At 42.8% G+C, this 13,658-nt stretch overlaps 1 protein-coding gene across 1 annotated transcript; it reads left to right on the top strand.

Moving 5' to 3' along the window:
• Window positions 1–994: 994 nt before the first annotated feature.
• Window positions 995–13,182, top strand: LOC124204195 (chaoptin-like). Its single transcript, XM_046601239.1, has 11 exons — window positions 995–1,457; window positions 8,083–8,533; window positions 8,639–8,816; window positions 8,891–9,001; window positions 9,071–9,189; window positions 9,310–9,378; window positions 9,457–10,053; window positions 10,119–10,667; window positions 10,759–12,356; window positions 12,418–12,577; window positions 12,634–13,182. Exons 2-11 carry the CDS (start codon window positions 8,152–8,154, stop codon window positions 12,942–12,944), a joined length of 4,074 nt encoding a protein of 1,357 aa, XP_046457195.1. The 5' UTR covers window positions 995–1,457; window positions 8,083–8,151; the 3' UTR covers window positions 12,945–13,182.
• Window positions 13,183–13,658: the final 476 nt, after the last annotated feature.

Here is a 13,658-nt window from a genome sequence, read left to right as displayed (position 1 = left end):
TACCTAATTAACCGATCAACGCTAGTGCTCCACACACACAGTTAACCCCCCAACAAATATATATAAAAGACCGAAACAAGAGAAACGCGTGTATCACGATATTATATAATTGAACCCAACACAAGAACAACAATAAATATAAAAGAAAAACTCTTCGAGCCAGAATCATATAATTCTTTAGACGTTTAAAAGACATTCTATTTTTCAAAGGCGATAACGTTTTTATATTTTTCTGGATGCGTATTGCTACACACACGTAAGGATAGAAGAAGAACATATTCTCCACATTTTTACCGCTTCCTCCATTCTATTCTTTTCTTTTTTTTTTCTTTTTACAATGTGTTTTTGTTTGCGCAATGTGCAATTTGAATGTGGACGTCTTATTGCGCTAGCGTTCACTAAGCCGTTTCAGCGCTTTCACGGGAGCCCTGTACTATACAGTATTGATCGATTGAGCCCCCAGTTCGCGTTCTAGATAGACCCCCACGTCTATATAAGGGCGTGTGTATCCCCCTATCTCTCCCTATCTCTCGCATCATATCGGCAACGAAAGAAATAGAGACAACGTGTGTATAACTACATTTCTTTTTCCAAATATAAAAAGAGATCAGTTATATACACGCCGGCCAGGCTACAAGTGGTATATAGACGGGGGGAAAGAAAACCATTTTTCTATTTCTTTCTCTCATCTCTCACAGTGGAAAAAAGATAACAAGAAAAGAAGAAAAATGAGCTCGAATGCTGTGTGTGTGTGTGTGCATGTTTGTGCGCGATTGTGCACTCGCACAGCAGCTGCCTACAAGCAAAGAGCAGCCAGAGAGAAAAACCCACACACGGACCTTCTTCTCTTCTTAGACTCTGCTCATGTATTTGGCGTGAGAGGTGCGTGGTAGTGGTGGTGGTGGTGGTGGCTGACGTTTTCTTGTATATACCTTGCGCATGCGCTTGTACATATGTAGGTATAAGGGGGAACTTTCGCCTTCTTCTTCGTTTCGTTTTCCGCCGGACAGATAGAAGTTGGCCATCAGTTAGACGGCAGTATCCGTCCGGATTCAACGCGCGTGTGGAAGTCCGTCTATTCTATTCTCGTTTATTTCTCTCTCGCCGTTTTCGCTTGTAAAACGAGCCCACGCTTTATAACACAAGGAGTCGTCGACGTTATTAGACAACTGAGTCATCATCATCCCGTTATTGTCTACTTGTTTTGGTTTGTTTGTATTTTTTAAAAAACCCGCGGGAACCTGAGCTTCAAAATTAATTGGTACTTAAATCATCTAAAAACAAAACATTTCGGGGTTGATATACCAGCTGGCGGGTGCTGACGTATAGCTATATTGCCCATCGCTAATAATTGAGAATCAACATTTGGTGTTCCCCGTCAAAATCACTTGACGTGTGTGTGTGCTGTGTGTGTGTAAGATTGCTGCTCGGCGTCGTCCATCAGCAGCGACAATCAGGTAAGCGATCAATTTCACTTCGTTAAATTCACAGTTGATTTTGCCTGGGCAGATTTTTGAAAGAATCAAATCGCTTTGCTTAGATGTACATAACTTTGGGGTATTTTTATAAAATATTGAGCCCTTGACACAGTCGAGATAACGGCAGCTTTTATTTGATATTTGATTCTATCCCCCCATCATCGGCTGACTATTAGAATGACAATGGCAAAACGTCGCTCAAATTGAATTTCTGTCAGTTTTTTTATTCCTTTTTGTTGTTGCCTTTAGTGTATAGATAACCGCAGTGCCTTTTGTCGCATTCAGAGAAAACAAGTCTCTGCTGTCGGTATCTAACACAACAGTGTTCAATGAGATACACCCAAAACCTCTTCTTCTTGCAGCACGCTGGTAGTATTTTTGTCTTTTTTATTAGCGTGAATTTTGGCTGGCAACTGAAAATGAACCGAGTCAGAATATAGTCTGTTGAAGAGAGATGAGATTTTATTTTCTTGGCTTGGCTGTGCTGCTGCTGCTGCTGTGCCTTCCGCGCAGATGCGCAACAAGTACTACGGCGATTTAGGTAGCGCATCTTTTCAAAGAGGAGCTAGAGAGAGAGCCCTTTTATTCGATCTCGAGAGAGCTAGAGAGATAGTGCAGCAGTAGAGTTCTTTGAACTGTGTTAAAACAGGCACTTGCAGGAGGGGAATCCTTAACTGTCTACTGTTTATTCTATTTGCGCGCCGCCCTTTTATGTATTATATATAGACGCCACCGCTCCAGCGGCACAGATATAAGGATATATACACAAGCAACAGATTGGAATTTTATTAGCCCTGCCTTATAGCATAGTAGTATTTATATACAGTGGCTAATAAAAATAATAAAAAAAAATATCCCGAGGTTGAATATATACAAGAAGAAGAAGAAAACCCTTCACTTTCTTTCGATCGTTTTGTCCGGGTTTCTTTCTGCTTACTCACGCGTGTATAGTATCTATACGCAAAAAAGGTTTCGCGTGATTATAGAAATAAAATGTTTTTGAGACTTTTCCCTGTGCAACAAGTTTCCCCCCTAGTGGCACACACACACACAACATTTGTTAGCAGCTTGTTAAAAAACTTTGACATAGAAATTCAGCTGATAGAAAGACTAAGAAATTTGCATATCCATTTTTTGTTGTTGTTGTTTTGAAACTACTCGATATAATCCAACCCCCTCTCAAAACCAATAAGATGTGTATCGAATATGCTCGTCTACTTCATAATTCAGTGTCTGTCGTGTGCTGCGGGGGCAGCATGCATACATGTGTGTGTGTGCCACACATTATTCAACCTGACCGCCAGACCGGCAGTCTGCTCGCTCTTGAACCTCCTCCCCCACAAATGGGATTGACAGTTAATTACTTGTTTAGTTGCTGCTGCTTCTTCTTCTTCTTCTTTCCCAGCAGTTGGTTTGGCATACGGACAAGACCCCAGCAAGAGCGCAGCAAAACGAAAAGAGAAAAAGAGGTCTGCTGTGTGAACACCCACTACTGTTACTGACGGCTTCGTTCGGTCGTCTATACAAAACTAGTGACGTCATCCGACAGCTTGTGGATTTGTGTCGACTGGGCTTTTCGCCTCGTTCATCAAACGGACATTGCTGCTGCTGGCTGATATGCATCAGGTCACACACGACAAGTCAAAAATGGCGGGGGACGAGTTTGAATTCCATCGTCATGAGACTTTGGCTGGGAAAACTGATGTAATATGAATTTTTGTTTTTTTTTCTCCGGCAACCCCAGCAGCAGCACACAGCCATAGCACACAACCTGCGATCTTATATAGCTTTGAAGAAGAAAAAAAAAGGCCCCTGGCTCCTATCCAACCCATCAAAACTTGTGTACGCAGTTCGTTTTATCCTCCAAAACTTTTTCTTCTTCGTCATTTCGAAAAATAAACCCTCGAGCACAGAGGTTACGTATTTATAATGTCGGGGTGTATACACATATACAATGGATTATAAGATATGTATGTCCAGCTCTTGTAGTATATTTTTTCGGGGAAAAAAAAAGATAGATATTTGTCGTGTATGATTTTTCCTTTTTGTTGGATTTGAGCCAATCGATGGTGGACATCATTCCGTTTCGGAGTGACGTTCGTGTGGATCGCCGGACGGCAAACAGCGCACTGTGGTCCGGCCTTGCTGGATGGGTGGGGTAGTAGTATATATAGAGAGAGTATACAATGAAAGGAGACATTCGGTGTATAGTACCATATTCTAGCTAGTATAGCTCACGAGAGCCAGACAGGAAATAAGGGAAAGGTGTGGCTATAATACACCGAGACCGACAAACATATTCCCTTTTTCGCCTATATCGTCAACTCTCTGCTATAGCTGCCGACGTCTTGTATATTGTGCCGGGCCGGCCCGGCTTTTTTGGGGGGACCGAAAACAAGGCTCTATCGGTGACGGGGGGGATCAGTCTAGGCTATATACCTGGTATCGACCTAACAAGGCCATTTGCAAGGAACGAGTTTTCGGCGCGCTGGATCACCAAGTCAACCGTAACTCACGACAACGGCGGCGGTAGTATATAGACGGCGACGCAATATAACTCGGTTGAATTTTGATTTGCTTCTGAATAATAATATAAAATATCGCAGAGGTTATATATATCTCCTTATATAGTAGGCTGGCACTGGCCTCCCACCTATAACTATATAGGCGTGAAGAGATTGAACAGATGGCGTTTTGTATAACAAGCTATAAACCATGTCACACTTTCAAATGGATTGTCGCAAGGTGAATTTTTCAATCCAATGTGTAGACAGGACTGTACACCCACCCCAAATGATTACGGGATTCCATAAAAGAAAAAAATATTAAAAGAATAAAAAAAGAAACACCATTTGTTCGTGGAATGTGACCGACCAATGGCCGAACGACGGTAATAAGCGGGTGTGTGTTTTTTCCCCCCGGTTTATTACGTTCGCTATATAAAATAAAGAAAAGAAACTTTTTTGGACAAGAAGATCGATTACGAATTTGAGCTTTGTCAACTATATTGTCCGACATTCAATTGAAATGCGAAAATTGGCCCTGCCAACAGGAAAGGAAAGAAAAAGAAAACGGGAGAGAAAAGTTTGACACGCCAGAAATAAATTGTTTCACGAGAAAAAAAGATTGAAACGCCGTCGGCAACGGGGGAGTTTTAGCGCTGCACTTTGGTGGAACATTCCGAAACGTATTCGTCGTTAACAAATGAACCGCCCGCGTGAACCAACTAGCTATATCAAGCTCTCGCCAGCCGCGTCCACATATATATTTCTAATCTGTGAAGAACTATACTACGAGTTGGAAGAAAAAACTAAAAAATAGCTCCTGCAGAGAGAGAGAACTACAAGAAATCTCAAATTTTTTGACTATTTTGTAAAGAAAAATAAAACAAAATAAAACAGAATAAATAAGGTGAAAGTGACATCTTGTTAGGGCGTTTCAACTTTGGTGCCAAATTTTCGGTATCGTATAAATACAAGAGAAGAATATATAACTGACAAGCTGGTCCCGGCGATTCACCAGAGCGTGAATGGCTAATGAACAAAAGAGAGAGAAACCGTTGCGCGTTTCAGCCTGGCCTGGCGCATCTTATATAGCTGCAGCACAGCACACTGCGGACGTTATAACATCTCTCTACACTCACAACATATACACTTTTAACCTGCGCATGTTCTTCTTTCATCTCTCGACTATCTTTCTTGGCTCTTCATCCTCATAGGCTTTCTTCAAAGACAACCACCACCACAGAGCATGTCCTATTGTTTAGTCTGCCAGGCTCTTGACTTTTGCAACGAGCTCGACTCCGCTCGACTCTCCTCCTGCCTGTCTAGTGTGATGAGCTCACAACTGTTTTATTTTCTTTCTTCGCGAATCAACTTCTTCTTGTTTTCCTTTTTTTTCCTTTTTTTCCTCTTCCGAGTATATCAAGTTGCCAACATGAGATGAAAAAGGAGACAAATTGCCACACGTTGTTCTCTTTCTTCTATATAGATGACGAGGCACCGCCGAGAGCAGCTTTTCTATATTGCCAGGGCCGGCCCCCAAGAAGAAGTAGAAGAAGAAAATAAATATGTGGGTTTCTTCTTATTCCTTTCACCTTCAATAAACGTCATCTCTTATAGAGGTGGACTTGCGTGGGTTTTGTGTGTGTGTGTGTGTGTGTGTACCGAAAAGGGGTTTTCGACCCAAACAGACCCCACCACCGCCAACCATCTATATAGATCTCGTAAACAAGTACACACATACTTATATAGGGGTGATGTACAGTATCGTCCAAAAAAATCCGAACACCATGGTCTCTTTCTTTATTTAAAAAAAATATTTCTGCATTTTTTTCTTAATTCTAATAAATGAACTTTGTAAAACAATTAATTCTACACATAATATGAAGTCTTGAAAGTTAAAAACAAAGAATCTACATTAAACTGGGCTTTTGAAAAAGAGGTGCGTTCGGATTTTTTTGGACGATACTGTATATACCATGTGAAAGCTTCTGGCTCGTACGGATATATACTTAATACTCCAAGCTGTGTGTAGTGTGTTTGGTTTTGACCGAAAAACATACTAGCTATTATATGATTCAGCAGTTGCGCATTGGGCAACTGCACATGCGCCTTCCATTTTCTTTCTTTTTTGAAAAATAATAAAAGAAAATAAAAGGTAGACGAACCGTAACTGTAAGGTTGTCTAAGGGGAAAGTGTTGTGCGAGACAAGCCGAGAGTCTATAAACTTTTGAAAAAAAAAAGAACGAAGAAAAGTGTCCCTTTTGTTTGCATGAGCCAACGACAAAAAAATCTAGGGAAAATCTATACAGCCCTGGGAAGGAGAGAGCTACAAGAGAGAACGATCATCGATTTTAAACCTTGCGTAGTATAGCTTTATTTTTCCTCCATCTTGAATATATATTTTTTAAAGTTCAACATTTATATTTGATTCCAGACGAAAATGACACTAGTCGATTATACGTGACGTCAAACCGTTACGTTATATATTTTTTCTTTTTCAATTTACCCCCCAAAAAAAAGAAAAGAAAAATGTTTTATTTTTATTTCTTCTCGCCCTCAAGCGCATTGATAGTTATAGACGTAAACAAATTGAAGCGCATGAGGGACTACTCCTGGCACCGGCACCTCTTCCTTGTTGTATAGCTCGGGCGCGCGGAGCTCGGGCTAAATGAAGTTAGACTAATTAATGAAAATGGCGAGATCTTTGGTGTGTGTCTTGTTGCAACACACTCGCGCAAGCCCCGCTGGTGTGTGTAGTCCCGCACATCAAATTTCGTTAGACGACGACGACGACGACCAGCCAAATGTTGTTGATGTGTATATCCAACTCGCCCAGTTAGCGCAGACACGTGAAACTTTTCTCTTTATTCTTGTATGATTTCATTTTCAAGTGCTGCTGTGTGTGTGTATAGCTTATATCGCCCAAGCTGAGAAAAGCAGCGGATTTTGCGGAGGAGTTGAAACACACGATCGATGTTTTTGTGACTGTTGACTTTAGTCGCAGACAAAAATTTCTATTATTTGACAACTGCTGCTGCTGCTGCTGTTGCTGCTGTGTGGGTGTCGATAAATAAATTATTTGGTGGGGCCAAGTTCTTAAAAGTTTTTTTATTGAATTGGCAAAAAGGTCTTAAGAACAACTTTGGCTGTACGAAAAAACTGGCATATGTGTGCGTTGGATCGTGTCGAGCGACGTCGGTAAAAATAAGGATAGATGCCGTGTTGACGCAGTCGAAGTAGAAGGAAAGTGCTTTGCCTCTGTTCCCCTATCATCATCATGATTGTTTGCATAAAACACCACCTATGCTTTTATCAAGATCATATAGGCTCTGCCATCCGGCAGGAAAACTAATGGCCAACTTTTGGTGAGAGACGCTATACGAAGAGCCCAGGATTCCTTTATAAGTCTTCAACATGTGGATTTAGGGAATATCAAGGAACTGCGAATCAATTTTTGATTGCCTATATCTACTAGGTTGGATAGTTTTCCAGTCTGATGAGAACTTGCTTATTGAAAAGTGTAGCTCAGTGGCTTGTAAATCTTTGAACAGGGTTGGCATTTCCGACTGGGAGCCTGGGAGGAGAATAGAAAAGGGGATCTATACGAACAACATTGACTCAGTTATACGTGCGGGAGATAATCGATATCGCTCGAGAAGGCCTCTCAACCCCGTCTTTGGAAATAACAAATACACCCCCCTCTAATTTAGTCATCTCTCTAAAAATTCCAGACAGCGGAGACACACTTAAAAAGTTGGACAGGTGAGACTAGGAAATGGCGCGGTAGATAGGGCGGCACCCTTTTGGGTTGGTGAAAAATTTCCGAGCCTTTTGGAGGGGGGACAAATAAGGATCCCATTTTCTTTTTTAATAAATAATAATAAAAAAAAAACCTTTACACTTTTTTTGGCCGAGGATGTACTCTATTACCTAATTCAATGGGGCGTTCACTTGCTATACACAAACTTAAACCCGTCTAGAAAAAGATTATCGGTGTAACTTTTTTGTCTGGTTTCTTTTTTAAAAAGAAAACAAACTGCCTATAAGATTAAATTGCCCATCATTTAACGTAATAATCAGAAATGTCTATTCTTTTCAGGACTGTACAAGCCACTGGAATTGTTCCACATATATTGTCAAGCTTGCGAGAGCTCTCGCTGGGAATTCGATGAAGAAATCAAGACCGCCGACGTTAATTGTGTTGCTGCTGTTGCCAAGTCTATCTTTACTCTTTCTGGCAGTGACAGTGATAGCCAGCGCCCAGCAGTATGTCGTCCCGTGTCACTTCAACCCCATGTGCTCGTGCAAAATGTCGCAAACGCCGTCGCAGCAGCCGATGGTCGATCCTGAAGTCGATGGCGGCGGCTACGCAAACGAGCCGGAAACGGATGGACGCAATCGAACGCTCACCGAGCTGGAAGCTCTTCTCTCAGAGGAGATTGACAGAGGCCGACTGAAGCAGGACACCGAATCGCCAGGTGATGGCGCAAGCGACCAGGAAAATGTCTTTGATGTTTCCTGCGTCGGTGTCCCATTTGCATTTTTGCCAGGTAATATATTGAATAAGAAAGTATAACAAGGAAATTCCTGATTGATGAATGTTTTTTGTTTTTTTTTCTGGGCCGGGGGGATTGAATTGATTGAAATTTATATAGCGTTGCCACCAGGAAAAATCTCCCATGTAGATATTGTCAATTCCGGGCTGGAAGTGGCCGACCGGATCCCTCCGTGGAAAACCTCGCCGTCTACTTCCGCCTCTCAAAGTCGTATCCGCATCGAGTCCTTGCGTTTAATGAGCAATAAAATACGTCACATTGGCGAACACATTTTCAGGTATATGCATAGATATCACAATCATTGGATTGCTGACTATATATAGATCTTGTAATGGGTTTGAAATCTGATAGTGGAATGGAAGAGGATTTGAAATCGTTGGATCTGAGTTATAACGAGTTGAACGAGATTCCAGTCGCTCCGCTCAAAACGCTTCAATCGTTGGTGTGGGCTAATTTTCACAAGTAAATTCATTTAGATTCACAGTCATTTGATTTCGACAGAAATTAGTTGTGTGCTATTTTAAATTTTAGCAATCAAATTTCGTCACTGGAAGGCCTAGGACAACTGTGGACTCATTTATCACCAAATCTGGACGCCCTTTTTCTAGGAAATAATGACATTATATCACTTCAGAGGTCGAAAACTAATGGTAATGCATTAAACACATCTGTGAAAGAATCATCTAAATTTGACCATTTGAATGTCTTCAATTGAATTGATTCATTCTTAAATTGATTAAAATGACATTAAATTGTCTTTTTATGCGAAGATGGACGCTGGGATGGCGCAGGCCATTCACTCGCCTTATTACGCAATTTAAATTGGCTCAACGTCGATGGTAAAATAACTAAACCACTTGCCCTACATTTTATCCCTTACATTTATTTTTAAATCAATTGAAAACAAATTCTTGAAGGCAACCAATTAGTTGATCTTCCATCCGATACTTTGCCACGCCAACTCCACACGATCAGCGCCGCCAACAACCGCATCATCAGCTTCCCCAGCAAACTGATCGAACAGCTCCGCGAACTGCGGTGGTTGGACTTGCGCGGCAATTTCATCCATCAACTTCCGGTCAACACGATCCGGACGGAGCCGGGAACGAAACTGCGACTGGAAAAGTTGGACTTGGGCGAGAACTTGATCAGCTTTTTGCCCGGGGCTGCCATGTTCAACCGCAGTCTCCACATCCGGGCTTTGTACCTCGATTTCAACCGGATCACTCGACTTCCGGATTCCGCATTCCGCGGCACCAACGTCCATCGGCTCTATCTGGCCGCCAACGGGCTGGCCGACATTGACGAACGGGCCTTCCACTCGCTGTCTTCGACGCTGACGCTGCTGGATTTGGATCGCAATAATTTGAACAACTATCCGACAGCGCTGGATTATTTGAAGCGGCTGCGCTTTCTCTACCTGGCCAACAACCGGATCTCTCGCTTCTCTCACGGCAATTTCGCCAGCTTCGGATTGCACCTGGAAGAACTCAGTTTGGCCGGCAATAAATTAGGTAATTCATTTAAAATTCACTTTTGAACATTTTTATTTCATCAAATTGTAATTATTATTTGATAGGGCATTTTCCAGCTTCAGTTCTCCGGAATTGCCCGAAGCTAGTTCACCTGAATTTAGCCTACAACATGATTGAGAGCGTGACGAGTGAAATGTTTTACGACTGGGGTGGAAATCTGGAAGTCTTAATTTTAAAAGGCAATAAAATTAAGCAATTGCCGTCGCACCTGTTCCGGCACACCCGCAAACTGCGCGAGCTGAGCTTCTCCTTCAATCAACTGACATCCATCGACGACGACGCCTTCGTCGACGTGGCGGAAACGCTGGAAACGCTGGAATTGAACATGATCCTGGACGACTCTCGTTTCCCCACTGGGCTGCTGAAACATTTGCACCAACTGCAGTGGCTGTCGCTCGAGTACAACGGCATCGTTTCCCTGTCGGAATTGCCGCTGGATCACCTCCACAAACTGCACTACCTGAGCTTGGAAGGCAACCGGATATCCGCCGTCAATCGCAATTCCTTTGGCGGGAAACTGCGCTCGCTTCGAGACGTCCGACTCTCTCATAACCTGATTGAATCACTTCCGCAACACACTTTCCACAATCTGGGTATAGTTCAATATTTGAACGAACGTGCAAATGTCGCAAGGACATTTTACGTTAATTAAATACTAATGGATTTGTGTACGTGTTTGTTTAGATGAGGTCACCACCATCGTCCTGGCAAACAATCGCCTCCAAGTCATCAAGAGCTCGGCGTTTGAACACTTACCCAAATTAGTTACTTTGAATTTGGCGCAAAACAGCATCGGCCAACTGGAAGGCGGGGCTTTCAAATGGTTGCCGAATTTATTGAAAATCGACCTGCAGTCGAATAAACTCGGCGAGTTCAACTGGGAAGCCCTGACCAACTGCACCAACATCTTCATGTCGGCCAGCGTCAACCTGTCGGACAACGCCATAGCCAAACTGCGGTCCGGCAAACGCGACCAACACGACCGGCTCTACGTCAAAATCATCGATTTGAGCCGCAACATTTTACCGGCGTTTCCCGACGTCGAATTTCTATCCGTCCTCTCTCCCAGTAGCCTCAAGAAACTCCTGCTGGGCAACAATAAAATTGCGGTATTGCCGGACAAGATGCTGTCCAAGAGTTGCCAGGATTTGCAGGTGCTGGAACTGCAGCGCAATTCTATTCACGACGTCGAGAGACACGCCCTGACGGACGCTGTTAGTTTGCAAATCATCGATCTGAGTGAAAATCATTTAGAAACTATTCCGGTGGGCTTTTTCGCCCATTTGAAGCGCCTGCGGATCGTCAATTTATCCCGGAATAAAATCCGCGTCATCAGCAAAGATATTTTCGAAGGGACCGTCTTGGAGACGTTGAACGTGGCCCACAATCACTTGAAACATTTCCCCAATTGTCTGCTGCCCATCTCTTCGACGCTGATTAATTTGGACGTGTCCTACAACCACATCGATCACCTGGACGCCGTCATGTTGTCCAACACGCCCAATTTAATCTCTTTGAATTTAGCCCATAACAAATTGACTTTGCTGCCGGACAACGTCTTCTCTCACCTGAACCACCTCATCTCGCTGGACCTGAGCTACAACACGATCCGGGCCAATTTCAAGGAATTATTTCACGAAATTCAACACGTCAAAGAATTGAATTTAGCCAACATCGGACTGGCCCAGTGGCCGCACCTGCCGCTCCCGTCATTGATCGCTCTGAATTTGTCTTCCAACGCCCTCGATTGCCGGACGACCGACCACATCCCGGCCAATCTGGTGATCCGTCTCGGTCACCTGAGGAATCTCGACTTGTCCCGCAATCGATTCACCTTAGTCCCGGCTTTCCTCTGGCAATCGATGCCGCTCCTCAAGCATTTGGACCTGTCGTCCAATCCGATCCGACTCATCAATCGCGAGAGTTTCGCGGCTTTGATTCGACTCCAGACGCTTTCCCTGCAGTCGATCGGCGTTCCGGTGCTGGAAAATATTGACGGCGACTCTTTGCACTCGCTCTTCTCTCTGACCCACATCCGAATTCAAACTTGGCCCGGCCCGCATCTCTCCCAGCTGCTGGGAGGCTTGCGCGGATTGAGGAAACTCAGCGTCGAAGTCAAAAGTCCCGTCCTGTCGTCGCAGTTTAATTACATCGCCACCATCGACACGGCGCCCAAACTCAGAGAAATCGAAATCTCCGGAGCCCATCTCAAGACCATCCATCCGGATGTGTTTGCCAATACGGGATTTCACACGCTGCCTGAATGCGGTATTTCCCTCAAGGTAAAAAAAAAATGTTTCTGACATGTTGAATTGAATTTTAAAATATTTAATTTGAATTAAGAAAACTTCGGTGAGGTACCTTCCCGAGCGATTGATCAACGGGCTAGAAGGATGCGCATCGTTAACCCTGGATTTGAGAGATAATTCATTACAGAGTATCGGGCTTCAATCTATCCAGAATAACAATTCGTTGTCGGCAACATCTACCAGACATCTTGCAGGTAAATAATAATAATAAATAACTGTTGAAATGTCTTTAAACCTAATCGTAACCAAGGTGGATTGAGGCTGGAAAACAATCATCTGGTGTGTTCTTGTACGAATTCTTGGCTGGGCAAATGGCTGAAGAGGTGGTACTTGGAGACAACTTCCATCAGGCATCCGATCACTTCGTTCCATTCCGAAATCACCTGTCAAGATCCGGCCAGTCGTCAAATGGTTCATTTGAGCGATCTGCCCGTCAGCGAAAAAGCCTGCAACAATGCCGCTTTCACGGCCGCTAGCGTTTCGAATCACAATCATTTCGCTGCTGCACCTTTCGCATTGGTCGTCTCCATTCTCCACCTGATATCTGGAAACTACTACTGATTCAGTGCCAATCCAATCCTTTGTGATTTAAACAAAACAAAAAAGGGTTTCCTACTACAAAAAGCTCTTTTGTGACGGGCACTTTTACAGTGCAACCAAGTGGCACAAGACGAGATTACGATGTACGCTAAAGAGTACAAACAAAGGCAAATTAGTGCATACTGATGATGCGTGCACAGGAATTTTTCACCTGAGAAACAAGACAGTGTCACCTGGGCAAAACCTTCCAAAATTGATTCAACAAAAAAAGGGAAACATTTTTAAGAATTATTATTATTATTATAATAAATAAATCAGAAATGCTATAATAAGGATTTAAAAAAAAAGAAAAGACTATTTATCAAATACTTTCATAGGGGAGCCTTACGAGTTAAGAGGTTTCACAATATGTAATAACAGCACCTCTTTAAAAAAGAAAGAAAAGAAATACCTCTTTTTCTTATGGTCCCTTTTTAAACGTTTTTTAAATTATATTCTGTCAAAAGTTTCTATTATACTAGGTGGCGTTTTCATTTTTAGATTGTGAGTTTCGAAGCGTGACGTTTTTCAGTTATATGAGCAAACGCTTGACGCTGAATAATTCGCCCACTCCATCACTGCACTTATATTGAACATGTAACTATATTTTATATATTTGGCAAAATGATGTATACCATATTCTTGTTATTTCCACGTACTCATTTTTCGTTTTTGTAGATGTTTTTTTTAAATCCG

This window comes from Daphnia pulex, chromosome 10, assembly GCF_021134715.1.
Source record: "Daphnia pulex isolate KAP4 chromosome 10, ASM2113471v1".
Taxonomy (NCBI): domain Eukaryota; kingdom Metazoa; phylum Arthropoda; class Branchiopoda; order Diplostraca; family Daphniidae; genus Daphnia; species Daphnia pulex.
Note: the sequence above shows the minus strand (reverse complement) of the source record. Positions and strands in the feature narration are given on the sequence as shown.

Coding starts and splice junctions, on each gene's coding strand:
- LOC124204195 (XM_046601239.1), top strand. CDS start 8,152: ATGAAGAAATCAAGACCGCCGACGTTAATTGTGTTGCTGCTGTTGCCA. Junction 9,002..9,070: donor GTGTGGGCTAATTTTCACAA/GTAAATTCATTT, acceptor TTTAAATTTTAG/CAATCAAATTTCGTCACTGG. Junction 12,578..12,633: donor ATCTACCAGACATCTTGCAG/GTAAATAATAAT, acceptor ATCGTAACCAAG/GTGGATTGAGGCTGGAAAAC.